The following is a 25,368-nucleotide window of genomic DNA, read 5'->3' on the forward strand; positions in this document are numbered from 1 at the left end:
CACTCAGACTCACGTCCATCAAGTCAGTGATCCCATCCAGCCATCTCATCCTCTGTTGTCCCCTTCTCCTCCTGCCCCCAATCCCTCCCAGCATCAGAGTCTTTTCCAATGAGTCAACTCTTCGCATGAGGTGGCAAAGTACTGGAGTTTCCGCTTTAGCATCATTCCTTCCAAAGAAATCCCAGGGCTGATCTCCTTCAGAATGGACTGGTTGGATCTCCTTGCAGTCCCAGGGACTCTCAAGAGTCTTCTCCAACACCACAGTTCAAAAGCATCAATTCTTTGGCGCTCAGCCTTCTTCACAGTCCAACTCTCACATCCATACATGACCACAGGAAAAACCATAGCCTTGACTAGACGGACCTTAGTTGGCAAAGTAATGTCTCTGCTTTTGAATATGCTATCTAGGTTGGTCATAACTTTTCTTCCAAGGAGTAAGCATCTTTTATTTTCATGGCTGCAGTCACCATCTGCAGTGATTTTGGAGCCAAGAAAAAAATAAAGTCTGACACTGTTTCCACTGTTTCCCCATCTATTTGCCATGAAATGATGGGACCAGATGCCATGATCTTCATTTTCTGAATGTTGAGCTTTAAGCCAACTTTTTCACTCTCCACTTTCACTTTCATCAAGAGGCTTTTGAGTTCCTCTTCACTTTCTGCCATAAGGGTGGTATCATCTGCATATCTGAGGTTATTGATATTTCTCCTGGCAATCTTGATTCCAGCTTGTACTTCTTCCAGCCCAGTGTTTCTCATGGTGTACTCTGCACAGAAGTTAAATAAGCAGGGTGACAATATACAGCCTTGACGTACTCCTTTTCCTATTTGGAACCAGTCTGTTGTTCCATGTCCAGTTAACTGTTGCTTCCTGACCTGCATATAGGTTTCTCAAGAGGCAGGTCAGGTGGTCTGGTATTCCCATCTGTTTCAGAATTTTCCACAGTTTATTGTGATCCACACAGTCAAAGGCTTTGGCATAGTCAATAAAGCAGAAATAGATGTTTTTCTGGAACTCTCTTGCTTTTTCGATGATCCAGCCTTAAAAAGTGACCACCACTACCCCCTTGAGTCAGGGTGGAAATTAGACACTGAAGGGGCCAGCAAACAGAAGAAACTGAAGTAAACAGACGGAATGCCAAGCAGTTCAATCCTAAAAGAAATCAATGCTCAATATTCATTGGAAGGACTAATGCTGAAGCTGAAGCTCCAATACTTTGGCCACCATGATGCTGGGAAAGATTGAAGGCAGGAAGAGAAGGGGACGACAGAGGATGAGACAGTTGGATGGCATTGCCAACTCAATGGATGTAAGTTTGAGTAAGCTCCAGGAGATGGTGAAGGACGGGGTAGCCTGGCATGCTTCAGTCCATGAGGTTGCAAAGAGTCGGACACAACTGAGCAACTGAACAACAACCACATGGTGGTTTAAATAGTGAACATTTATTTCTTATGGTTCTGGAGGCTAAAAAGTCCAAGATGAAGGTGCTTGCAGATCCAGTGTCTGGTGAGGGCCCACTTCCTGATTTGTAGCTTGTGTCTTCTCACTATGTCCTCGCATGTTGGAGAGCAGAGAGAGAAACAACCTGTCTTCTTGTATGGATGCTCTTCCCATCTGGAGGGCCCTCTCTCCCAATACCGTTTCATTGGGTATTAGGGTTTCAGCACATGAGTTTTGAAGAGATGCAAACATGCAGTCCATAACAGAGAGGATCCTGTCAAACTGCATTAGATGACTACAGGAAATAGCTTTCATAGAAACTAGTCTTTCTTTTCCCATCAGTCTCAGAGATAGTTCCTATGCCTTTGGGTTGTGGTGTGGGTTGTGGTGAAGAAGACTCTTGAGAGTCACTTGGACTGCAAGCAGATCAAACCAGTCAATCCTAAAGGGAGTCAACCCTGAATATTCATTGGAAGGACTGATCCTGAAGCTGAAGTTCCAATACTTTGGCCACCTGATGCAAACAGCTGACTCATTAGAAAAGGCCCTGATGCTGGGAAAGACTGAAGGCAAAAAGAGAAGAGGATGACAGAGGACAGGGTGATTGGATGGCATCATCAGCTCAGTGGACATGAGTTTGAGCAAACTCTTGCAAACAGTAGAGGACAGGGAAGCCTGGCATGCTGCAATCCACAGGGTCACAGGACTAAACAACAACATGCCATTAGGCACATTGTGGTATAAATTGTCTGGCCTTCACACATTTCCAATACTAGCTAGAGTTTAGATTTCTTGTATTTCTTATAGATTTCAAGTATTAAGTTAATACTTGTCCAACTTTCTCTAGCTTCCAAATTTGATGACATTTTTCTCTCTTCTGTTTTATGGATTTGTATCTTTCTCTCAAAAAAAAAAAAAAGTTACTTCCCTAAATTTTTATTGACCTAAGGAGGTAAAATATAAAATTAGAAACATGTGTTCAACTGCTGTTTTAAGCCAGAAATCCGGGGAGCTCACTTCTTGACTTGTAGACAGTAGGCATTTTCTTTTCATTTGTTGCTGAATTCCTGAAATGTATCCTGCATTTAGCTCTAGTTGCTCTGATAATTCAGATTATTCATATTATTGTATTCTGGTCAGGTCCTGTATTCATATGACTAAAAACCTAGAGTGTCGTGATTTATGGCAGATTCTTAAATTGAGCCATTCAGTTTACCCTAAGTTTGCTTTTTGTTCTTGGTAGCACTCCATTGTAATGCAGATAGAAGGCTTCTATCAACAGTCTAGAAACAAGATGAAATGAAAATGAATTATCTATACCTATGTCTTCTCTATTTGCATGACAGAAGTGGAAAGATAATCAATTCATGGATGTCTTTTTAAAATGAAAGCCACATTTCTTGCCTTCGTGGTTGTGAAAATTTGACCCAACTTTTGAGCAAATTGAGCAACGATGTAAAATTCTTGGTTATACATTCCAGATTTAAATTAAGATTTCAAAATGCAGTTGTTAATTTGAAAAAAATGACCTCATCAAATGCTAAGCTTGCTTTGGCTTCACATTTGATTTATAGGTTGGTAAGAAAAGAATTTTATTAAAAAAATTCAGAAGTTATGTTCACAATAAAAGCATATAGATGAAAATTAGCCTCTTTCTTCTATAAACTTCACCAGAGTGTAGTTTCTCCTCTTAGAGGCAATAGGCCATATTAAATTTACTATATATGTCCTGAAAAATGATCTGTGTGAATATAATCATGTACATACTGTGAATATAATCATGTATATAGTATGTGAGCTTTTTTATGCTAACAAGATCATAATATGTATGCTGTTGTATGCCTTATTTTAACTGTGTGTTTCTGAAGATTATACCATATCAGCATATTTAGATCTCCCTTATCCTTTTATAATTTTTTTGTAGAAATAGAATAAATACCAGGAAGTACACAAACACACATATAGTTAAGTGAATCAGCAGAGAACAAAAACCTATCAGGTAACAACCACCTGGCTAGCCAAGCAGTCAGACACTCCTAACCCTTCTTGTTCCCTCCAAGTTACTACCATCTCTCTCCCTCAAAGGAAGCCTCTTCCAAACTTTTATGATATCCTTCTCTTTCCTTTAGTTTTAGTACCTAAGTATAAATCCTTAAACCTTATAGTTTTGCATGTTTAGAATTTTTTGCCTGGGTTAGAATATCAGGCAATTTAAGTCATGCAAATTTAGCAATAATTTTAAAATTCTTGATTCTACAGGAATTGTTTTGTGTCTGGCATATTTAGTGCTTTCTATTTGTCCCATTTATTTTATTATTATTTTTTCCCCCCTCTAAGAGTTTCTTCTTTCTGGCTTTATCAAAAAATTATTACTCATTCTTTTCTTTACTGCCTTGAAAGTTACACAGTCTGGTCACCAGTACACTGGTTAACCATAAAATTGTGACATACATTTTTGGTTTTCAAATCCTTATATTCATTGGTATTTACCTTCTTCATGGGCAGTGAAAGAACCTGAGGCTCCTTTTAGATATATCAACTCTAATCTCCTCTGATTAGCCCCGCTCTCTTGGGGCTTCCCTCATAGCTCAGTTGGTAAATTTTCTGCCTGCAATGCAGTTGACCCAGCTTCGATTCCTGGGTCAGAGAGATCCCCCGGAGAAGGAAATGGCAACCCACTCTAGTATTCTTGCCTGGAGAATCCCATGGACAGAGGAGCCTGGCAGGCTACGGTCCACGGGATTGCAAGAGTCAGACACGACTCAGTGACTAAACCACCACCACCTAAACTTAATTTTAAGCCATTATTGTTATGCCCTTTAGTTCACTATCATCATTATCAGTTTACTTGTTTAAATTCATGTTTACATTGCTCTTCATTCCATTCTAAATCTGGGTCTCCTGGTACTATTTTCCATCTGCTGCAAAGCATGTTTTTAGTATCTTGTTTAGTGCAGATCTACTGGCTACGAATTCTGATCTACTGATTAAAATTATTTATTTCAGTCTTATTGAAATATTATTTTGCTAAACTTTTAATTCTAGGTTGGGAGTTATTATCTTTTAATATTTTGAACATATTATTTTGTGTTTTCTGGTTTTTATTAACTCTATTGAAAGTTAGCTATCTGCCTAATTGTTGTTCCTTTAAAGGCAGTTTGCCTTTGTTTACGTCCAGCTGCTTTAAAACTTTTTCTTTGGGTTTTAAAATTTCACAATTGGGTCCCTGGTGTTTTTCTCTTTATTCTTTTTAGAATTGTTTTGGCTTCTAAGTCTGTATATTGATGTCTTTCATTATTGGAAACTTTTTATCCATTATCTCTTCAAATAATTCTTCTTGCCCATTCTTTTTCCCTCCCTAGAATTCCACTTGTATGGTACCTTCTCACTGTATCTTCAGTTTCTTCCTTTCTAATCTCACTCTTTCGTTTTTCTTTGCTTTCGTTTTTCATTTGGGATAGTTCTTTCAAGCCAATCAGTATCCAGGCTACTAATTCCTTTTGGCTGTCTAAATGGGTGTTAATTTATTAAATTGTCACTAATTTTGGTTATTATTTTCCAGTTCTTGTAATTTCTATTTATGGTTTTCAACCCTCTACCAAAATTCCCCATCTTGTCCTTTCTACTTAATCTAAGGAAGTATGGTTATTTTAACATCTATCTCTGTCTAAAAACTCCAACCTTTAAGGTACTTGTGAGTTCTATTTGCTGTTTATTATCTTGTCTCTGAGTGCCTAGTTATTTTTTATTGTGTGCCAGAAAATGTATTTTCAAAAATGTTGTAGAAATGATTTTCAGCTTGGGATAATATCTTCCGATAAAGAAGATTTGTGGGTTTTTTTGTTTTGTTTTTTTAGTCATTTGGGGATACCACTACTCTGAAACAACCTTAATCTGATTTCTTCCATAGCATGTAGAAGAGTATAAATGCTACACAAGATGCGATGGTGATACTTCTTTTGAATGATGCTGAAGTATCTTCTGTGGGAAGTTGGGAGATAAACAATCAGATTTTAGTATAGTCTGTGCTGGCTGTTTGTTTAATACTTAGCTGTGTACCAGGTAGTATTATAAGTGTTTTTGGATATCATTAAATAGTTCTTATAAAAATGATTCCAAGATGGATATTACTATTATCCCTATGTTATAGATGTAAAATTGGACAAAGAGGAGTTGGGTGATTTGGCCAATGATACATGGCTTTAAATGGAAAACGTGAGCTCTGAATCCAAGTAATCTAATTCTAGAGTCTCTGATCCTAACCAATGTGATAGAAAACTTTCTTTAGGGGAAAAAACTGCCAGGTATTGTTAGTACCAACTTCTCTGAGCTCCTTTTACTCAGGTCCTGGATGCCAAATGTATTGAACCAAATGGCAAACACTATTAACAGAATTACTTAAGTTTTTCTAAGGGCAGGTTTTATGAATGGTCACTAGGCTAAGTTAAAGAAATTGATTTGGTAAGAAATAATGCTGTTGAGATGAATTTATAGAGCCTATACTACTACATTATTCTACAAAATGACAAAATTAGGAATTATGTGGGGAAGGGCAGTTAGGACTTGGCCTCTCGACTTTGTTTAATGATTATAAATTTCAATTTAAAATGCATTATCTGTTATTTTGGCAGCAGTGCCGGTGTCTAGAAGAAAACTCACTGCTACGGTTCAGAGTTGGGAGGAAGCAGAATGAACAGTGGGTTAACTGTGTGGCCTCTGTAGACTCCTTTACACTGAGACTAGATGGAAAAACTGCCTTTCAGAACTCGGAATCTTTGCTTGATTCATGCGTGGGATTTGTTTATTGTGTTTCTTTTCACAATGACTGCTCAGCCTGCTTCAGCATGAACAGTTGGCTTGGTACCCAGAGAGTGTTTGATTAGCTAAGTTAGGAAGCAAGATGCCATACATTATAGAGGAAATTTATCCTGGATAAATGTAGATCATTTAGTCAAATTGCTAGACTCTCAGCATGCTCTGGCTTCCGTGGGAGAAAATGCCATAGGAACTTTCTTAGAAACACAAGAAAACAGAACTTATTTTCAAGGAACCTGAAGAGCATGACCTAACATACGGTCCAGGGCCAGCCAATATGACCTTTGAGGGAGAGATGCAATAAGAAAATGATCACAGTGACACGTGAAACTAATCCTACAGAGGGCTTTTGAATCAGAACTCCTCCTAGTTGCAAGTGACAGAAACCAGATTTCAGTCTAATCATAGCCATCAAGAGATGGGGAAGAGGAACAAATTATGGTCTTTGGGCTGACTGCACTGCATATCAGTATAAATTTATGCTTATTTATTCGATGGACAGAGGACCAAAATACTTTCAGTAGGACTAAATGTACTCTGAACTTAAAGCGAGGAGAAAGAATTCATTGGCTCATAATACTGAGAATAATAAGCATGGGACTAAATTAAACCTGACTGGATCCAGAAGCTGAAAAGATACCACTGCTGACCTTGCACCATCCAACCTACCTTTGCTCTCTGCTCCTCTTTTTATGGGCTTATTAACTCCCGCCGCATATGTGCTTCTCCTGTGTTATTAGAGAAGAGGAACACAGGTGTGTTTCTCTCTCTAGATTAGTCAGGCCTGGGACAAGTGTTGCATTGGTTACCTACTGATGCATAACAAATAATTCCCCAACTCAGCAGCTTAAAACAACAAACATTTATCATCTTGCACAGTTTCTGAGAGTGAGAAATCTGGAAGCAGCTTGAAAGTGAAAGTCGCTTAGTCGTGTCTGACTCTTTATGACCCCATGGCCTATACAGTCCATGGAATTCTCCAGGCCAGAATACTGGAGTGGGTAGTCCTTCCCTTCTCCACGGCATCTTCCCAACCCAAGGATCGAACCCAGGTCTCCCACGTTGCAGGCAGATTCTTTACCAACTAAGCCACAATGGAAGCCCAGAAGCGGCTTAGCTGGATGTTTCTGGCTCCAGGTCTCCCATTGGATTGCAGTTAAGATGTAAACTGTTGGCCAGGGCTGCAGTCATCTGAAGAAGCTGGAGAAACTGCTTCCAGGCTCATTCCTGTGGTTGCTGGTTGGGAGAGTCATTTACTTGTCACATAGATCTCTCCACAGAGGCTTCTCATACAGCGTGACAGCTGGCTTCCCCCAGAGTGAACAATCAGGGAGCAAGAGAAACCAAACTGGAGGACACAGTTCTATAATCCAATTAGGAACATATCATTTCTGCAGTATTCTATTGGTAAGACAGACCTGTGTGCCAGTCCAATGTAGGATACTAGAGTCTGATCACTGAGGGTCATTCAAAGGCTGGCTCTCACAGTGGTCAAACTCTCTGATGACCCCAGGATTTTTGCTTGCTGGTGCTGCACACTCTGCAGGATTCCCTTTGAATGTGGACTGGGTCTGTGAACGTGCTTTGGTAGTCACAGCCTTGATTAGAATATACTCCCTGACAAAGTTGATTTTTCTTGATTTGCAGTTGATTTTGAGGTAACCAAGAGACAGAATTCTGAGTGGGCCTGACCCTAAGCAGTGAGTCCTTTAGCAGAGGCTCAGAACCTTGAAACAGGAAGCTACGTTCCTGCCGGCCTTGAAGCAGCAGACCACCCTGTGGTGGAGAGGACTATGTGCCAGGGGATGGTGGGGGTGCCTCAGCACTACAGCTGCAAGGAACCAGATTCCACTGACAGTCAGTGATCCTGGAAAATGACTACAGGCCTCAGATGAGATAGCAGCCCCTGCTGACAACCTTGACTGCAGCTGGGTGATACCCCGAGCACAAAATTTTGTTAAGCTATTGTGATTGTGAGATAGTACAAGTGTGTTGTTCTAAGCTATTAAATGTGTGGTGTTTGTTATGTCAGCCTAGGACCTAACACAGGTGCCTATCTGTGAAAGGCAAGGGCCAGACAGGTGTCACCTCTCTCAATCTCTCCTCATATTGTGAATTAGGAAGAAGATCCCCAAGGAGGGAAAGATGCTATTAGAGAAATGACACGATGGCAGGGACTGCTAGCAGAACAAATTAACTCTCAGAGTTTATTAGAATATTTCAAGCCTGGAGACCCTAGTCATTAGAAGGATATCCTTCAAACAATATCCTCCACTAACATCTAAAACATTGTTCTCAAATGTGATCTCTGTGCGACCTGAGGTGGAACTCTCTGGAGTGTTTGTGAAAATGTAGCCCTCACTCCAGATACAGTGAGTCAACCTCTGGGATGGGTGGGGGGAGGCATCTAGCTTAGGGTTACGCATTGTTTTTACTTTTCACAGAGTTTTTTTCTTGGGAAGATTTTTCAAATCTGAAAATAGAAACGAAATCATGGTAAAACCCTAACTTGCATTATAAATTTCATAGGAGAGCTTCCTATAAGATGAAATATCAATCCAGCATTTAAAATCATCTGATAAATAAGGTACCTTTATATACTGTATTTTATGTCTCCATAAAAAAACAAACCCCCCAACTGATCCTGATGGTGGGTTGCATACAACAGACACCTAGAGAAAGGTAGTATTCCTTACTGGGATAAAAGGCAGGGAAGCTCCCTTCTATGATCTGGGACAGAAATGTGAAACCTCATGATCAGAGGTTGCCAAATGTCTCATTAACCTCTCCCCCTCAGGCAACTGGGCATCTCCTTGGGGGCACTGCTGAGTGTGTGGGTAGCTGTTGCCAAAATTAAGAGAGTGGAGGCTGATGAGGCATGCTGACCACTCAAATTGTGTTCCTGGCTCTGGTCCAAGATCAGAGGCATTAGGTGGAAGTGATACGATTCAAATGTAGGCAGTCTCACTCTCTAGCCTTAGTTCTTAACCACTTCTGTATGTGTGTGTGTGCCCCTGCCAAAGCAGCCAAGTTGTCTTCATATGAGAAGCTAATGCTAGCTGCCCCCATGGTACAGCTGCCAGAACTGACAAACAGAAACACAAGACTCCCAGTTCAGTCTGAATTGCAGATAATCAATAAATGACTTGTTTTAGTATGAGTGAGGCTTCCCAGGTGGCGCTAGTGGTAAATAATCCACCTGCCAATGCTGTAGAGGTAGGAGACACACGTTTGATCCCTGGGTTAGTAAGCTCCCCTGGAGGAAAAAATGGCAACCCACTGCAGTATTCTTGCCTAGAGAATCCTGTGGACAGCAGAGCCTGGTGGGCTAGAGTCCATGGGGTCACAAAGAGTTGGATATGACCGAGCGACTAAGCATGAGTATGAGTATGTCCCAAATATTGCCTCAGACATACTTGTACTAAAATATTATTAGTTGTTTATCTGAATTCAAGTTTAACTGGGTGTCCTATGTTTTATCTGGCAACCCTACACAGCCCAACACCTTATCTCTCTTTTTCACCATTGTTCTCTGAGTAACACAAAGTAATTTAAATTCAGCGCATACATGCCTTAGAGGATACAGTGAAGAAAACATTTTCAGAGGAAATTTAAGAAATTCAGATCTGCTGAAATCATTGCAGCAGTCCTCACCAGGTAGTCTGTATTCAATGAGCTATCCTACGCAGCCAGCTTTAATTTCAAGTTTGATGGCCTGGTGAGTGCAAACCATTGCCGAGTACTGTCCTACGCTAGGTAACACTGAATGCCTTCCTCTTTATCATTCTCGGGTTTTCTTTGCTGTCAAAGTCTACAAAAATTAAAAAGAAAAAACATTAGTTTGAATATGTGTGTGTCTGGCCTACCTACCTCTCATTTTGTTCTGCTGTTGGAGCTCAGAAAAATCTTCTTTCCTAAGAAACAGAATGCTGAGCCAGGCTGCAGACTCCTTTAAAAATGCACATTGGCAACTGTTTTTGTAGGCTCAGACTGCGGAGAAGCTGCAATGAAAATGAGATCCCTAAACTCAGCAGAGTTAAGAATCATGCTGAAGGCAAGTGTTTGCAGTCCAGGTGGGTGTGGTCAGAGATCCAAAGGCAGTGCAGTAATCAGGGCTCAGGAAATATCAGACAAGCAGAAATCTTTGGCTCAAATCAAACATGGAGTTTTTAGGAATTAAATTGATGATCCAGCCCTTATAGTCTAGTTTTTGTTTTTTGGAGTTTTTTGTTTGTTTTTAACTTTTTTTTTTGGTTATTTTTTAAAAATTCAATTGTTATCAATGTTTGCAATGACTAAACTAGGGAACTAGATGAGAATAAAGTGTGGCTATCTACATGTATGGGCTTCCCTGGTGGCTCAGCAGTAAATAATCTGCCTGTCAATGCAGGAGACACAGTTTCAATTCCTGGGTCAGGAAGATTCCCTGGAGAAGGAAATGGCAACCCATTCCAGTATTCTTGCCTGGGAAATCCCATGAACAAAGGAGCCTGGCAGGCTACAATACAGTCCATGGGGTCCCAGAATTAGATACAACTTAGCGACTGAACAACAACCATCCACAGGCACATCTTTCAAGCCTTTGAAAATAGGATGTGATATTACTTTTGATCAACTGTTTTGAAGGTACAGGGTATGCAGATGGTTGCCATTTGGCTTTCCTCCTCTAGGTGGCCTTTACAAGTAAGAGGTCAAAGAGCTGATGTTCGGAGTCCAAAAGTTGTCAAAGATAGACATTTCTGGTATATACTCAGAGGAAAATGTGATAATTATAGATACCCCAGGGACTAGTGTGAGTGAACTTATCTGATCCACAGACAGTCTTTCTGGGAAAATAGCATCCATTTCAAGTATTTACAACAGAGAGTATTTAATCCCAGAAACCAGGTGGTAGAAAAGTAGAGAAATCAAATAGAAGAGAGTGAGGAACCTAGGAAACAGGAGGATGCTACCTCTATGATGAAAGGAATAGATGCTATGAGATCCCAAGAATGAGGTCACCTTGTGGAAGCTGGAACCTTGACAGGTCTACCTGATGGGATCGTGACCTATGGAAAGGATGGAGCTGGTGCCAGAAAAGCTGCCCAGCACATCATTCTTTGCTCAGGTGGTGATTCTCATATGCTGTTCAAATGTTGTTTACTGGCAGATGAGCCTCTACTCATTTCTGTGTTTCTGTAGCTAGAAACAAACAGCACCTGTTTAGGAGGAGAAGTCTGGTTCACAGAACTTCAGTCTATGAAACACCTCCTTCTTCTGTGGAGGCTTCTGGGTTCAATAGACACTGGCAAATTCAGGCAGAGAGAGGGAGATACCAACCAACGCTGCTGCTGCTACTAAGTCACTTCAGTCGTGTCTGACTCCGTGCAACACCATAGACGGCAGCCCACCAGGCTCCCCCGTCCCTGGGATTCTCCAGGCAAGAACACTGGAGTGGGTTGCCATTTCCTTCTCCAATGCATGAAAGTGAAAAGTGAAAGAGAAGTCACTTAGTCGTGTCTGACTCTTCGTGACCCCATGGACTACAGCCTACCAGGCTCCTCCATCCATGGGATTTTCCAGGCAAGAGTACTGGAGTGGGGTGCCATCACCTTCTCCAACCAACCGACACTACTAAGAGGGTTTTTCAAAGCGAGGCATCCTTGCCCATGTTCTCATCTGTGCAGGTGGTGAGTTCCAGGCCCAGCATGATTCCCTATGGGATGATGGTTCTGCTTCTCCTCATATGGGCCTCCAGTCCCTACTCTTCAAAGATTAGCTACCACTGTCTTTGAGAAATAGAAATTTTCTCATCTATCCACATCTTGAGCAAGCCTGTCTTCTGGTAATTCCTCCTTGTCTCACTTGAGAGATCTAGACCCTAACCCTTCCATGGATGCACCGCCACCCCTCCTTCCCTCTTTTCCCAGGGCTATAAACACACTGAACAACATTCCTTGACCCCATTGTTCTCTTCACTTATGATCCTAGTTCCCAGCTACCTTTACCTTCCAAGTTGTTTCTGGAACCGTATCTGTTTGCTGCCCCTTCTCTCTGCATACTGACTAAAGTTCTGTGAACCAGACTTCTCCCCCTAAACAGGCGCTGCATCCAGGAGCAGTAGTAGATTTGACAAAGCCAGCGCTCATTAAAATCAGTGCTTCTCAGCTCTGTAGTTAAAGGAACAGTAAAGTTTTGTTTCTAATCTGTCATGGACAAATTCATTGGGAAGATGTAATAAAAATGAATTTCTAGAAAAATGAAATTCAAAAGAACATAAAATGTAAGCCCTGATTTTTTATTATTACATACAATAGGCATAAAGATTTTGATACCAATTTGACAGAGTAATTTTAAATACTTATTCTGTATTCCTATACTTTTGGTGTTATGAACCAGTAATAAACAGCTCACTGACTGGCACCAGCCTGCAGACCCCCCTACTTTGAGTAGCTCTGCTTTAGATGATATTCCCCTTCAAATTCTGTTTCATTCTATGGTCCAGAAGAAATGCTTTACTACCAGCAGCACACACCGCATAAAGTATGGTTAGAAGAGAAGACGTTTTAGTCTAAGTCACAGCACAGACTATGGTCATTCTTTCTGCTGCTTATCCCTAAACCAGAGCTGATACCCATGCCTTCTTTTTGCTATTACTCATTCTGTGATCTTACCTTGAGCCCATCCCTCTATTTCCCCAGCAGGGTAGCCCGAACCTTGATTCTTGAGCTGTTTCAGTTCTTGGTGCTCTTACCTATAGATAGTCCCCCATTAACCTCACCCACAGCATATCAAAAAAGAAAGGGATCCACTAAGTTCCTATCATATTCCTCCCAGTTGTACAGCAGTAATTGCAAATCATCTTATTAGTCATGGTCAGTCAGCCCAGCCAAGACAGTATCCCACTTTTCTGCTATTTTTTCCTTGGCATGAAGAGCTCAAATGACCAGTTTTAGCTTCCAATTCAGAAGAACCAAACTGCGTCCCATGGTAAAAATCTTCCCTTAAGTATTAAAAGAAAGGATGGATGGACATTAAAGGGACAGTGAGTTACAAATGGGAGAGTGGGTTAATCAGCTATCGTTTTTAGACACTCTGTGGTTCTTAGACCTATATCTTGTCACTATGAGGAGACAGTGCCTTATTTAGCACACGGTTCAGAGCCTAACAAGTACTCTGCCAAGTAGCTCTGTCAAGTAACTTCCAAGGTGGAAGAAGACGCCCTGTGAGATTGCTGAGCTAGGTTCTTAGAGACCACTCCACCGTGTTAAAAGGTTAACAACTTCACTGATAGGGAACATAAAAGGAGGAGTTACATTTGAATTAGTCCCTGGCCTTTGTTTCTGATCAAGGAACTCCCGTCACAGCCAATTTAGGTGGGATAAAAAAATGGCATATGGGGTGTTACGGAAGTCCTCAGTGGCAGTCTGCAGTGGCAGTCAGCTGTAGCATAGCCTGGTTTGCTTTGATGCAGGAAAGGAACAGCCACAGCTGCCTTATTCAGGTTCCATGCGAATGCTCACCAGAAAGGGTTCACCACAGAAGAGGCTCTCAGTTACATGAATAAGTAATGATGGAATCAGGTTAGGTTGGCCTCTTTTTTTCACGCTTGCTCAGTAGACTCCTGATCAGCCTCATGCTCTGGATCCGTTCCTAATGTTCTGTATTCTCATCATTTCCTCAGTCTTCCAATCAGCCTTCTTCCATCGCCTTAACAAACAAGTCCAAAACGTGGTACAGAGCCTGGCCTAAAGCCTCCTCTTCGTTCAGCCAAAGCTACATTAGGCACTATTCAATGTCCTAGCGACATTGTCCCCTACTCCCTTGCCCTTCAGGCTTACCTGTCAGGGGCTCTAAACCTATAGAGCCTACTCACAGGGGACAACAGCTCTTCTCCTGCAAAACCATCCTTGGCGTGTGTGTGCGCATACTTGGCCACTTCAGTTGTAATTGATTCTTTGCAACCCTCTGGACTATAGCCCACCAGGCTCCTCTGTCCATGGGATTCGCTAGGCAAGAATACTGGAGTGGGTTGCCATGCTCTGCTCCAGGGGATCTTCCCAACTCAGGGATCGCGCGAACCCATGTCTCTTATGTCTCCAGCATTGGCAGGCAGGTTCTTTATTGCTAGGGCCACCCAGGAAGCCAACCATCCTTAGTACTCAACAGCTTGTTAAGGGAACCCCCTTTGAGGCCATAAGCTCTGGTTGAGGATGAAACAGCAGTGTGGTAGGCTCTGTGGGCATGTAAACAATTTGCTTGTACAATTTATTTCGTCTTTCAGAGCTTGATGGAATGCTGGAAGGTGTACTTAGCTTTGTTTTTACATTGTGGTAGATATTGGATCTCTGATCTGTAGAGTCTAAAACTCAAGTATCTTCTTCAGAAAATCTGTGTTATCTGATCCTCCTAGACACAATTTCTGAAAGAAAAATCCCTTGCTAAAGGAAGCAAAGCCTTTCTTCAAAATCTAGGAGCTTTTATTGCAATTCTCTTACTAGGAATTGCCACAGGCATCATTTAATATGCAGATCTGTCTCAGTCATCACATTACCTCGTCAGCTTGGTCTGTAAGGGACCAGTATACTCGTGTGCCCAGATGAGTCAAATGAATGTACTCTGCATTTAAAAAGTCTAAAGACCAACTTAAAGCTTCTATATTGTCCCCTCATTACTCTTAACTCTACAAATTTAACAATAAACTTATGACATAGAAGTACATATAATTATGTCATGATGTGTCCAATGTATTCTTTTTATAAATATTCATGTCCTTGTATCATACACTGTGAAGTTACTTTACTGTTTTATAAACTTATTTTTAAAGGTTTCTTGAAAATAAGTATCTACTCCTTTTGTTTGAAAGAAATAAGGAGAAACAGGAACCCTAGAGAGTGAAATTAGCCAGGCAAACTCTTTCTGGTTGTATAACAGAAAACTTCCATTATTTGCAAGATAAAGCTTCAGCTGAGAATCAGTATTTTCCTTTTAATGTTGACACTAAAAAGAAACAGGAGTTTTAAGGTTAATGTGGTTCTGCTAATAGAAATCTATTCCTATATAAAAAAAAAAAAAACTGAAGGCACATTAAACTTACTACAAAGTTCCAATGGCTCATAACTAATGTTTGTTTTAGCTTCAAGATTAAAAGTGGTTTTGTTACCATTAGCAAGAAAATGCATATTTCTAACTATACTTTGTTAAGACTTGATACAAGTTCTTTTGGTATTTTGATGTAGGGAGAACAGACTGTTTTCTTTATGTAGACAAAAGTGGAGCCTGCTTCCTGTGTCAGCAGCTCTTCATCAGGTAAAAAAAAGTTATTTTTATTTTGTGTCACTTTGGAATGTTCAGAGACATTTGAAGACCTAACTAACAGCAACTTAAACTTAATTAACAGGAACTCTAAAGATAGAAAATCCATAACAAGCAAGTGCTGCTAAGTCGCTTCAGTCATGTCCGACTCTGTGCGACCCCATAGACGGCAGCCCACCAGGCTCCCCTGTCCCTGGGATTCTCCAGGCAAGAACACTGGAGTGGGTTGCCAAGTATAAGGACTTAAAAATACTATTAGATTCTTTCCATCCTCCTGCTCTATTATTCTTATTTTGTTGATTTTTTAGTCCTCCTATGTGTTTCCTCACATCTATAAGGTGGCTGCTGCAGCTCCAGGCATCAAATCAATGTTCAGAAAATAAAGAAAAGAGGGCGGGGGGTTTTCTATGAAGTTCTGCTCTTGCATCTATCCCTGTTACAAGGATTCCATGGAAATTCTCCCAACAGACTTTTGTTTATGTTCCATTGTCCAAAAAAGTATCAATATTTGTTTTTTTTCAGTTTGATTTTAGTAGTTAATTTTGGATACAAAGAACCCTTTTGTCATCGTCTTTTAGTCTCAGAGCTAGGAGGAGGAAAAGGTGGACATACAAACATATATTTGGAGTCCAGTATTCAAGAGTGAGGTAAGCATGGTTCACTGTTGGACTCTCAGTTTGCAAGAAAGTTGGAAAGTTCTGACTGGCTTCCACCCCTGACATAGGCCCAGCTCTTCAGAGTGGTCACCCCTAGTTTCTCCTTTTCCAAATATAAAGGACTCCTAACCCATGCTGAGTTGTGATGGTCATTTTATTTATCTTTTCTGAACCCTTTTTCAGTTCTCCTTTTCACTAGAAGTGGTCGTATCCTGCACAGGGCTGGGCAGAGAAGGGGTTCAGTTAGCAAGAAAGAGAAATGGTACTAGTAACTGTCACAGTGTCCTTTTCACTTTATCCATTTCACACTGTTTGCTTTTAAATTGTTTTCTGTCATATCTACTTATTTGATGTTTACAAGCTGGCTTCTTTATCTTCTAAAACACAAATTTGACTTCATCATTAACTTTCCATTTCCTTAATGTGGATTACAAGAATGGTCATGATTGAGCCCTTGCACGCCTTTCCAGCATTTTCTCTTCCATGTGGCCTGTTTGGTTTCTATGTTCTCTTGCAGCTGCATCTTTGTTCTATTGTCTGCCTAGAATATCATCCCTCTTCCACTTCCCTTTACTCTTCCTTACAAGTCAGTTTCTCCTTGTCTTTCAAAACTGATGCTTCAAGAAGCTTTTCTTAAACCCCTGCTCCCTCTTAAGCTCCAGTATTTTCCTTCTGTCCTTCCATAGCACCTGGGCAGGGGATTCCTTAGTGCTGCCTGTATCTATGTATTTGGATTTATTTGTTTATATAATCCATTTATTTTTTGGTTCCAAACTAAGCTTTTTGAGATTAGGGACTGTCTGACTTAAGGTCCTGTGATATGTAGGAGAGATGTTCAAATTGTGTATTTTAATGGCAAAAAAGATGGTAGGCTTGCTGGATGACTGGGTTTCCTTACAAAGAAAGATCTAGTCCTGCTACCTAGAAGGTAGGGATAAATTTGAGATATTTCACTTTCTCTTGCTCCTCAGAATTTTAATGTTTCTAACTTTAATTTAGAAATGGTTTGTGAGGAAAAGATAGGGCTGAAGCAATAGAGCTTTACAAACAAAAGTTGTTTGGCAGGATTGACTCTGAGCTGTACAGAGAGCTTACGGATACAAAGCCAAACTGATAACCACTGTACTTTCGAAATGACCCATTGAGCTGTGCACACAGAACTGGGCCAGCAGTCTTTTCTTTCCTTCTGCACCAGCTAGTCAGGTGAGCTACAGCTTTAAATTCTAAGGACTGAAAGCCACCAATTCAGGTATATAGGGGCACAAGTATCTGCCAGAAGGCAGTGCATTGTAAATCATCCCTTAACAAACAATAAGTCTTGCCAAATTAGGTCATATGGACCCCTGCTTGGACCCTAGCCCAGCCAAGGCCCCTCCCTCATTCAGAAGAGTTATTTTCCCATTCAGGTTCACACAGTCAAAAAACAAAATCAAATCTGAGATTAAAGCAGCACAAGCTTTATTCAGTGGCCAGAGAATGCAGAAGCAGAAACTTTGTTCACAAATAACTTCTTGCCTGGGGGACAATTAAGATTTTAAGGGCAGGACTAAATGAGAGGGAGGCGTATGCACTGGATTTCTGGGCATAGGCGGGGTTCTTCCTGGAATTGGGATGCCGCCTCTTCTCAACCCTTGTACGGTCCTTTAGCATCCGGTTGGGAAGCAGGTTGAACCATCTTGGTGCACACAGACATTCTTACTGTTACAGTGAGATGGTAACGAGACACACGGGGCCCTTCATCCCACTTTCAAAGCTGACTCAGCTGACACAAGTTAGTCTTATTCCTGCACTGTGAACACAGCCAGAGAGTGCGGTTAGGTGTGGTTTTCTGTGGGTTTACTGGAGGGAGGAGCCAGGGTATGGTTCTGGGGCAACGGTGTTAGTAACATGGCAGCTAAGAGTCTTGTCCTGACTGGGTTTTGCCTCTTCTTCACACTAAATCCTGGATTCTGATACTCATTACAGGTCACTCTATATTCATTACAGGTCACTCAGCCCTAACACCCTGACAGGTAGATACAAAGAGGAGTTCTTTCCTTCTGTATTTGACAGAGTGACACAGGGACTGAGTTAGAATAGTTAATTTCATTCTAAGGAATATTGAATATATCATTTTCCCACACAGTAGGATATTTAAATATGATAACCATGACCGTCATGGGATTCTGATATCAGACTCAGGTGATCAACCTAAACCAACATTAGGAAGGAAGCCTTCTACTGATTAGCCCAGACTCTTTGACCTCCAGGTGCTGTCACCGCCCCTCTGATATAAAAATGTCATCTCACATTGTCTGAGGTCAGAAGTCACAGTATCATTTTAGAGCTTTCATTATTTAGTTGAAATCCTTACATCGGACATAATCAACCCCAGCAGTTAGTATAGTTAAAAAGAAATGAGATACCCATATTACATATTTAATTTTTTTTTAAGTTAAAATACACTGCTGTCCATTCATTTTCTAGATTTTTTGAGTGGAGGGCACCAGGGCCTTGCTCTGAGTATGGGGCCACTGTTTGATCTTCTATATTTTTTACACAAACTAATCAATAACTCACCATCTGATATTTCCAGTTTTTGTTTCTTGAAAGTGACTGGAAAACTTTGTATTCAAATTGTTAAAAAGAATCCAACTCCTTCTAGAGCTTTACAGTTTGTTTTCAGTCTTTTCCTCTGTTGACTCTCCCACACCTAATCCAAACAGCTGAATTTTCGTGCCTCCTTTTTTGTGCTTTATTTAGCTCTCCGAAGCATTCATCTTATTTACCTTAGTTGTTGGAGAAACACCAAGTATGCCTTGTCCTCCCATGTAGTCAATTAACATAATATTTAGTCAGATTGTTTAGTGATGACAACATACCTTCTGAACTGAAGGGAGAAGAAGTGGACTGGCACAGCCAACTGGCTCCCCGAGGCCTTTGATGTGTCATGGACATCTATTCAGGGTCTGTTAAAGAGGGAGAGGTGACTATTTCCAAGAAGTCCTTGGACTTATGTCTGCGCATGTTCAAAACTCACTTTACTTAAGGGAGTCTTGTTCAATTGCTTACTATCTTTCTGTGACTGACAAAACAGCTGTTATCTGCCTTGTTAACCCTGCTTTTTTTTTTTTTTTTTTTTGCCTGTTGTCTTGGGTTTGCAGCCTTCTTGCTAAAAACAAAAGACTCCACTCAATCCAGCTGCATTCTTTCTTGTATAGAGCACAATCTAGGGGGATTTATAATCTGCACTTTTGGCAAGAAGAAACATTCCATGACAGAATTCTGAACTGGAAAATGGCCCTTGAAGGTTAGTGAGTACCCTGGCCCCTTTGATGTAGTGTGTTTCCCTTACGCGTGCTTTGTCTAGGGCTCCGCTTCTGGGAGAGCAAACCCTTTGGAGATGGGGGTGTGTGGACAAGTAATGAGGTGGTGTTTTCAAAAGAAACCTGTGAGGAAGTGTGGGAAGCAGGATGGGACAGAAGTTGCTAAGCAAGGATAGAGCTTTAGCTGGAGTCTCAGCCATGTTCCCACAGTGGGGCTCTGGACCACACACGGCTGAGCGACTGAACTGAACTGAGGCCGCCACTAGGGCACAGAGTAGGGAAGGAGTGTGACTCCCAGACCACAGCTTCCACTATCTCAGGGCGAGCCTCTGAAAAGGCTGCAGTGATGTGAACAGGTAGCACCGACTGAGCAACGTGTGCCTGGAAACTGAATGGTTAAAAGTGATCCCAGGGGATCTGAGCAAATGCCAAATGGTCTTGTTGCTGCTGTTGTTTAGTCGCTAAGTTGTGTCTGATTCTTTGTGACCCCGTGGGCTGCAGCCGCCCTGCTGCTCTGTCCGTGGGATTTCCCAGGCAAGAATACCGGAGTGGATTGTTACTTTCCTCTCCCGGGAATCTTCCCGACCCATTATACTTCTGTCTCCTGCATTGGCAGACAGGTTCTTTACCATGAAGCCATCAGGGAAGCTGTGCTAACATACAAAATATCAGATATTAAATATGTGGCATTTTTGATATAGCTACTTTTATTGGGCCTGATTTATGAGCCTCCCTAGATTTTCTCGGCCTTGCTTACTTCCTGAGCCTTCAACTGGTTGGACAAAGAGAGCCCCGTCCCCAATGCCACTGCCTCCAAAACATCAGCAGCCTCCCCTGGGGAGGCCAGCTTCAGCACGTGCCCCACTGATGCCGCCACAGTGAGAGCTGCCACCATTACAGGGTGCAGACATGACCTAAGGAGACTCCCAGAGATGGTGGTCTCCTTTGCCCCGTATTTCCATATTCAAGGTATGATCCTGGGAGGCATGAGGTCTGGCTTCCTGAGTGGCAGCCCAAGGGGACCAGGAAGAGCATGGGGGTTAAAGCCCCATGGGGAAAATTTGCCTATGGAGAAAATCTATCGATGAATCCCTTTTGCTCTCTTCCTCTGATGGACTGTTCTGAGGTGCTGTGGTTCTGCAGAGGAGGCCTGGAGAGTGTCCCTTATGAGTGAGCGGGTGGCCTTGTGTTCTGTTCTAAAGCTGAGGCCAGTAGGGCAACCACCACCTAACGCCTGCTTTTCTTCCTTTCTTGTTTTGCTTCGCCTTTGCCTTCTCTCTTGCTGCTCTGCAGCTGCACCTCTTCACCTCCCTCCCAGATGTGTTGAACACACTTTTAACCTGGTTTCCAAACAAACCAAGAGCTACTCCCTACACCTACCTGCACCCTGTACTCAAAAAAGGAGCTTGAAGCAAAGACAGTACATGTCGAGATTCAAAATTTCAACCCAATATGTAAATCCTCAAGTGGAGGATTTTCACTATAAAACAGCAAGGGAGATTTCTTTTGAGTAAAGAGTGGGTAATCCTAAAATTGTTCTTTTGTTCTTTTTTTCTATCTAAACAAAGTCAATCCTATTAAAATCTAAGTGGATGCTAAGGAGAAATCCCTACGATGCTACAGAGAGTTTCCCTTTATTATGACTTCTTTCCCAAATTGGCACAGTGCCCTGAGCATTGTGAGAGGCACTGAATTTAAAACAATGCAGAGGAGAGTGGAGCTCCCTGGAATCCGTTTTTCCTGGAGGAATTCATAATGTGAATAGCATGATGCAAATGATGTGAAACGTTCTTGTTTATTGAACAAGACAACTGACCTTCTGTGTGCGTCTGGTCATATCTAGGCCAGCAGTTATGAGCCAAGACCAGTCTTTAATGTTACTGATGTGCGGGCTGGAGAACCTGACCTGAACACAAGTAGAGTCTGTTGCTGTCACAGTTAGTGCTGAAGGCCTCAGTCAGTGTGCTGTGCTGTGCTTAGTTGCTCAATCATGTCTGACTCTTTGTAACCCCATGGACTTAGCCTGCCAGACTCCTCTGTCCATGGGATTCAGAATACTGGAGTGGGTTGCCATGCCCTTCTCCAGGGGAGCTTCCCAACCCAGGGATTGAACCTAGGTCTCCCATATTGCAGGCAGATTCTATACCATCTGAGCCACCAGGAAAACCCTCAGTCAGTGTGGTCTGTAGCTATTAAGATGAGCACAGAGGTAGCCATTCTGTTCTCTTTATTTTATGCTTGTAGAAAGGCTTCAGCTTTTTCTTCTGTCTTGATTAGTCTCAGCATCTGGATTTCTTTTTGCCATGTTTCATTACGGAGTCTGCTTCTTTGCCTTCTTCCCCCACATCTGGAAATCAGCCACAATGTATCAGAACAAGGCGCTTCTAACATTTGAGCCCTTTTGTAAGGGTGCTGATTGCAACTTGGGTAGCTTCAGTTTAATCCAAGGTGGAAGATTTCAACTGCTTTGGGGGAAGAAAATAAATGTCTAAAAATAAAACAGGCATAAAAATAGGGCCAAATACTCATTAACTGCCTCACTTAGCTGAATGCTGAATTTATTTCAAAAGCGCTAAATCAAGCATTTGTGTAGAAGAGGTTGAGTATGTTTTTTTATTCATAGTACTTCATCTTAGATGATAAATGAGTTATGGCAATTTGTCATTTTATCCAAAAGACATGAATTAACCAGTTTTCAAGGGCCTAATTTTCAGCTCATGCTGACCCTTGAATTGGAGCATTTGTGCTCACAAGTCTTTTGGAATGGATTTTGTGGGCTGTTATATGAGAGGCTGGAGAGGCAGGCAGGACCAGGAGCCAGAGAATCCGTCCAAGGCTCGATAGGCTAGGGTTAAGAATTTGATCTGAGTGTGATGGGAAGTCACTGAAGTGATTTAATTAGAAGGCTATTGTAAACTTATTTATATTTTTAAGATAGGACCTTGAATGCTGCATTGACAGTAGATTATAAGAAGGCAGGGATAGAAGAGTGGTAACCATCCAGATAACTGTTTTTGATATCCAGGTAAGAGATGATAATAGCCTTGGGGTAGAAGGTGATGGTAGAGTTGGAGAGAAGTGCACAAATAATGGAGTTTTATTTCATTAACAAAAGACTGATTAGTAGATTAGATATGGGACCATGAGGGAAGGGAAGAATCCAAGTTGATTTCTAAGTTTCTAGACTAACCAGCATGGAGGATATTGAGATAAAAACTGAAGGAGAAATGGGGTAATTTTTGTTGTTTTGTTCAGGGTGGACCAGAGAACAGCTGTAAAGGGAATGAGGCATAAACCAAAGGCTCATGTTTGTTCTGTGATGCCTATAAGGCATCTAAATGAACAGGTCAAATGGGCAATTGAATATATGACCTTGACTCAGTAGATAAATCCAAGAATCCTTGGTGTACAATTGTCATTCAGAGCCATGAGACAGAAGGACTTGTAAGCAGCTCTTTGCAGGAAACCACACTCAGCAGGAAACCCCTTGGTCTTGTCACCTTGCCTAACCTGGTATTTCTTTCTGGAGATCAAAGGACTAGAAATGAAGAATAAGTAACAGATGACCAGATCTATTTCCTAGCTTCCCCTTCAGTAATCTTATAAACAAAGTGTGTGTGGAAGATAGCATCTAAATAAAGATCACAGTGCACACAGTGGGGGATGGTGATGACTCTGGCCCCACCTCAATAATTAACTGAGATTGTTACTTTCCATTTTCCCTTTAAAAATTTTCAGGGCCAAGCAGAATCTTCGGAGTTGGTTTTGGGGGGATACGAGTCTGCCTTCTTCCCAAATTGATGGCTTTCTAATTAAAAGCAGATTTCTTTTCTACCAACACTTGTCTCTCAGGTATTGATTTTCAAACAGTGAGCAGCTGGATCTGGTGGGTAACAGGCTTACCAAGGGAGTGAGTATAGAGAAAGCATAAGTCCTGAGAATGTCCTGTACAGAAGTGTCCCATCAACACTTATTGGTCATATCACTTGCAAATGTTTTCTCCCATTTGATAGGTTTTTTCATTTTGTCAATAGTTTCCTTTGCTATGGAAAAGTTTCTAAGTTTAATTAGGTCCCATATGTTCATTTTTGCATTTATTTCCTTTGCTTTAGGAGACATCTAAAAATTATTGCTATGATTTATGTCAGAGTGTTCTACCTATGTTTTCTTTGGTCAGTTTTATGATTCTTGGTCTTATATTTAAGTCTTTAATCCATTTTGAGTTTATTTTTATGTATGACATTAGAGAATGTTCTGATTTCATTCTTTTACATGTAGCTGTCTCATTTTCCCAACACCACTTATTAAAGGGTGTGTCTTTTCTCCACTGTGTATTCTTCCTTCCTCTGTCATAGTTTAATTGACCATATGTGTGTAGTTTTGTTTCTGGGCTCTCTATCTGTCCCACTGACCTACGTGTCTGATTTAGCGCCAGTATCATACTACTTTGATGGCTGTATGGTCTGGAGTCAGAGAGCATGATATCTCTAGCCCTTTTCTTCTTTCTCAAGATTATCCTGGCTACTCACGGTCTTCTACATTTCCATACACATTTTAAAATTAGGTGTTCTAGTTCTGAGAAAATGCCCTCAGCATTTTGACAGAGATTGCAGTGACTCTGGGTTGCATTTGGTCATTTTAACAGTGTTCTTCCCACCCATGAACATTGTATATCTTTCCATCTGTTTGCGTCAGCTTCGGTTCCTTTCACTAGTGTCTTATAGTTTGCCATGTACAGGTGTTTTACCTCCTTGGGTAGGTTTGTTCCTAAATATTTTATTCTTTTTGATGCAATGGTAAATTGGATTGTTTCCTTAATTTCTGATAGTTCATTATTTGTGTATAGAAATGCAACAGACTTCTGAATATTAATTTTGTAACAAGCTCTAGTAGTTTTCCGGTTGCTTCTTTAGGATTTCTATGTATATATCAAGTCATCAGCAAATAGTGACAGTTTTACTTCTTCCTTTCTGGTCTCAATTCTATTTCTTTGTCTTGTCTGATTGATGTGACTAGAATTTCCAATACTATCTTGAATAAAAGTGGCCAGAGTGGGCATCATGATCTCAAAGGAAAGGCTTCCAGCTTTTCACCGTTGAGTATGATGCTAACTGTGAGTTTGCCATCTATGTACTTTATTATGTTGTGGTATATTCCCTTAATGCCCAGTTTCTGGAGAGTTTTTATCATAAATGGATTCTGAATTTTGTCAAAAGCTGTTTCTGCATTTATTGAGATGATCATACAGTTTTTATTCTTCAGATATCCAAAGAACCACCATTTAATGTACACCAAATCTTTATTCATTCATCAGCCATTTGTCAGAATCTGTTATATAGCAGGTACTGCCTTAGATGTGAAATCTCTTCTTCAGAATTAACATCCTGCTATACATTTAGTGATATGTCCTGTTGGCCTCCTACGTGCAGAAATGTGTGCACTTTCAAAAGGGGATTGTGCTACTTAAAAGTTGCCTTGTAATCTGATTTTTCTCCTATAACATTAAGAGCTTCTTTCCATACCATTGAACTGTCTTTTACAGTATTTAATTTTAAAGATTTAATGGTTGTAGAAGAATCACTTGTGTGAATGCACCAGAGTTAATTTAATGATTCTCCTATAGGCAGAGACATTAATTCTCTCTTTTCCAATTCCTGTCTGCACTTAAAATCTGTAACTTGCGTATTTTGCTTCTCTTTGATAGAATCAGTAATATGATCTCCACAAGACATGAAGGCACAGGCAGTGCTGTCTTTCTTCTTCACTCTTATACCATCTCTATGTGGATCTCAAGGTAAGAGCCTTTATAGGATATCCAAGTGTTAGTTGTTTGTATCATTAGATAAGAACATGAGCCA

General features: G+C 41.0%; 1 protein-coding gene across 1 annotated transcript in view; it reads left to right on the forward strand.

Moving 5' to 3' along the window:
* HHLA2 (HERV-H LTR-associating 2) overlaps nucleotides 1-25,368 on the forward strand; it is a 147,152-nt gene that overhangs the window by 105,851 nt on the left and 15,933 nt on the right. Inside the window, exon 6 of the mRNA XM_013962458.2 lies at nucleotides 25,215-25,304. Coding sequence (XP_013817912.1) covers nucleotides 25,241-25,304 — 64 coding nt within the window. The 5' untranslated portion in view covers nucleotides 25,215-25,240. The remainder of the gene's footprint in view (nucleotides 1-25,214; nucleotides 25,305-25,368) is intronic.

Source organism: Capra hircus, chromosome 1 (assembly GCF_001704415.2).
Source record: "Capra hircus breed San Clemente chromosome 1, ASM170441v1, whole genome shotgun sequence".
Lineage (NCBI taxonomy): Eukaryota > Metazoa > Chordata > Mammalia > Artiodactyla > Bovidae > Capra > Capra hircus.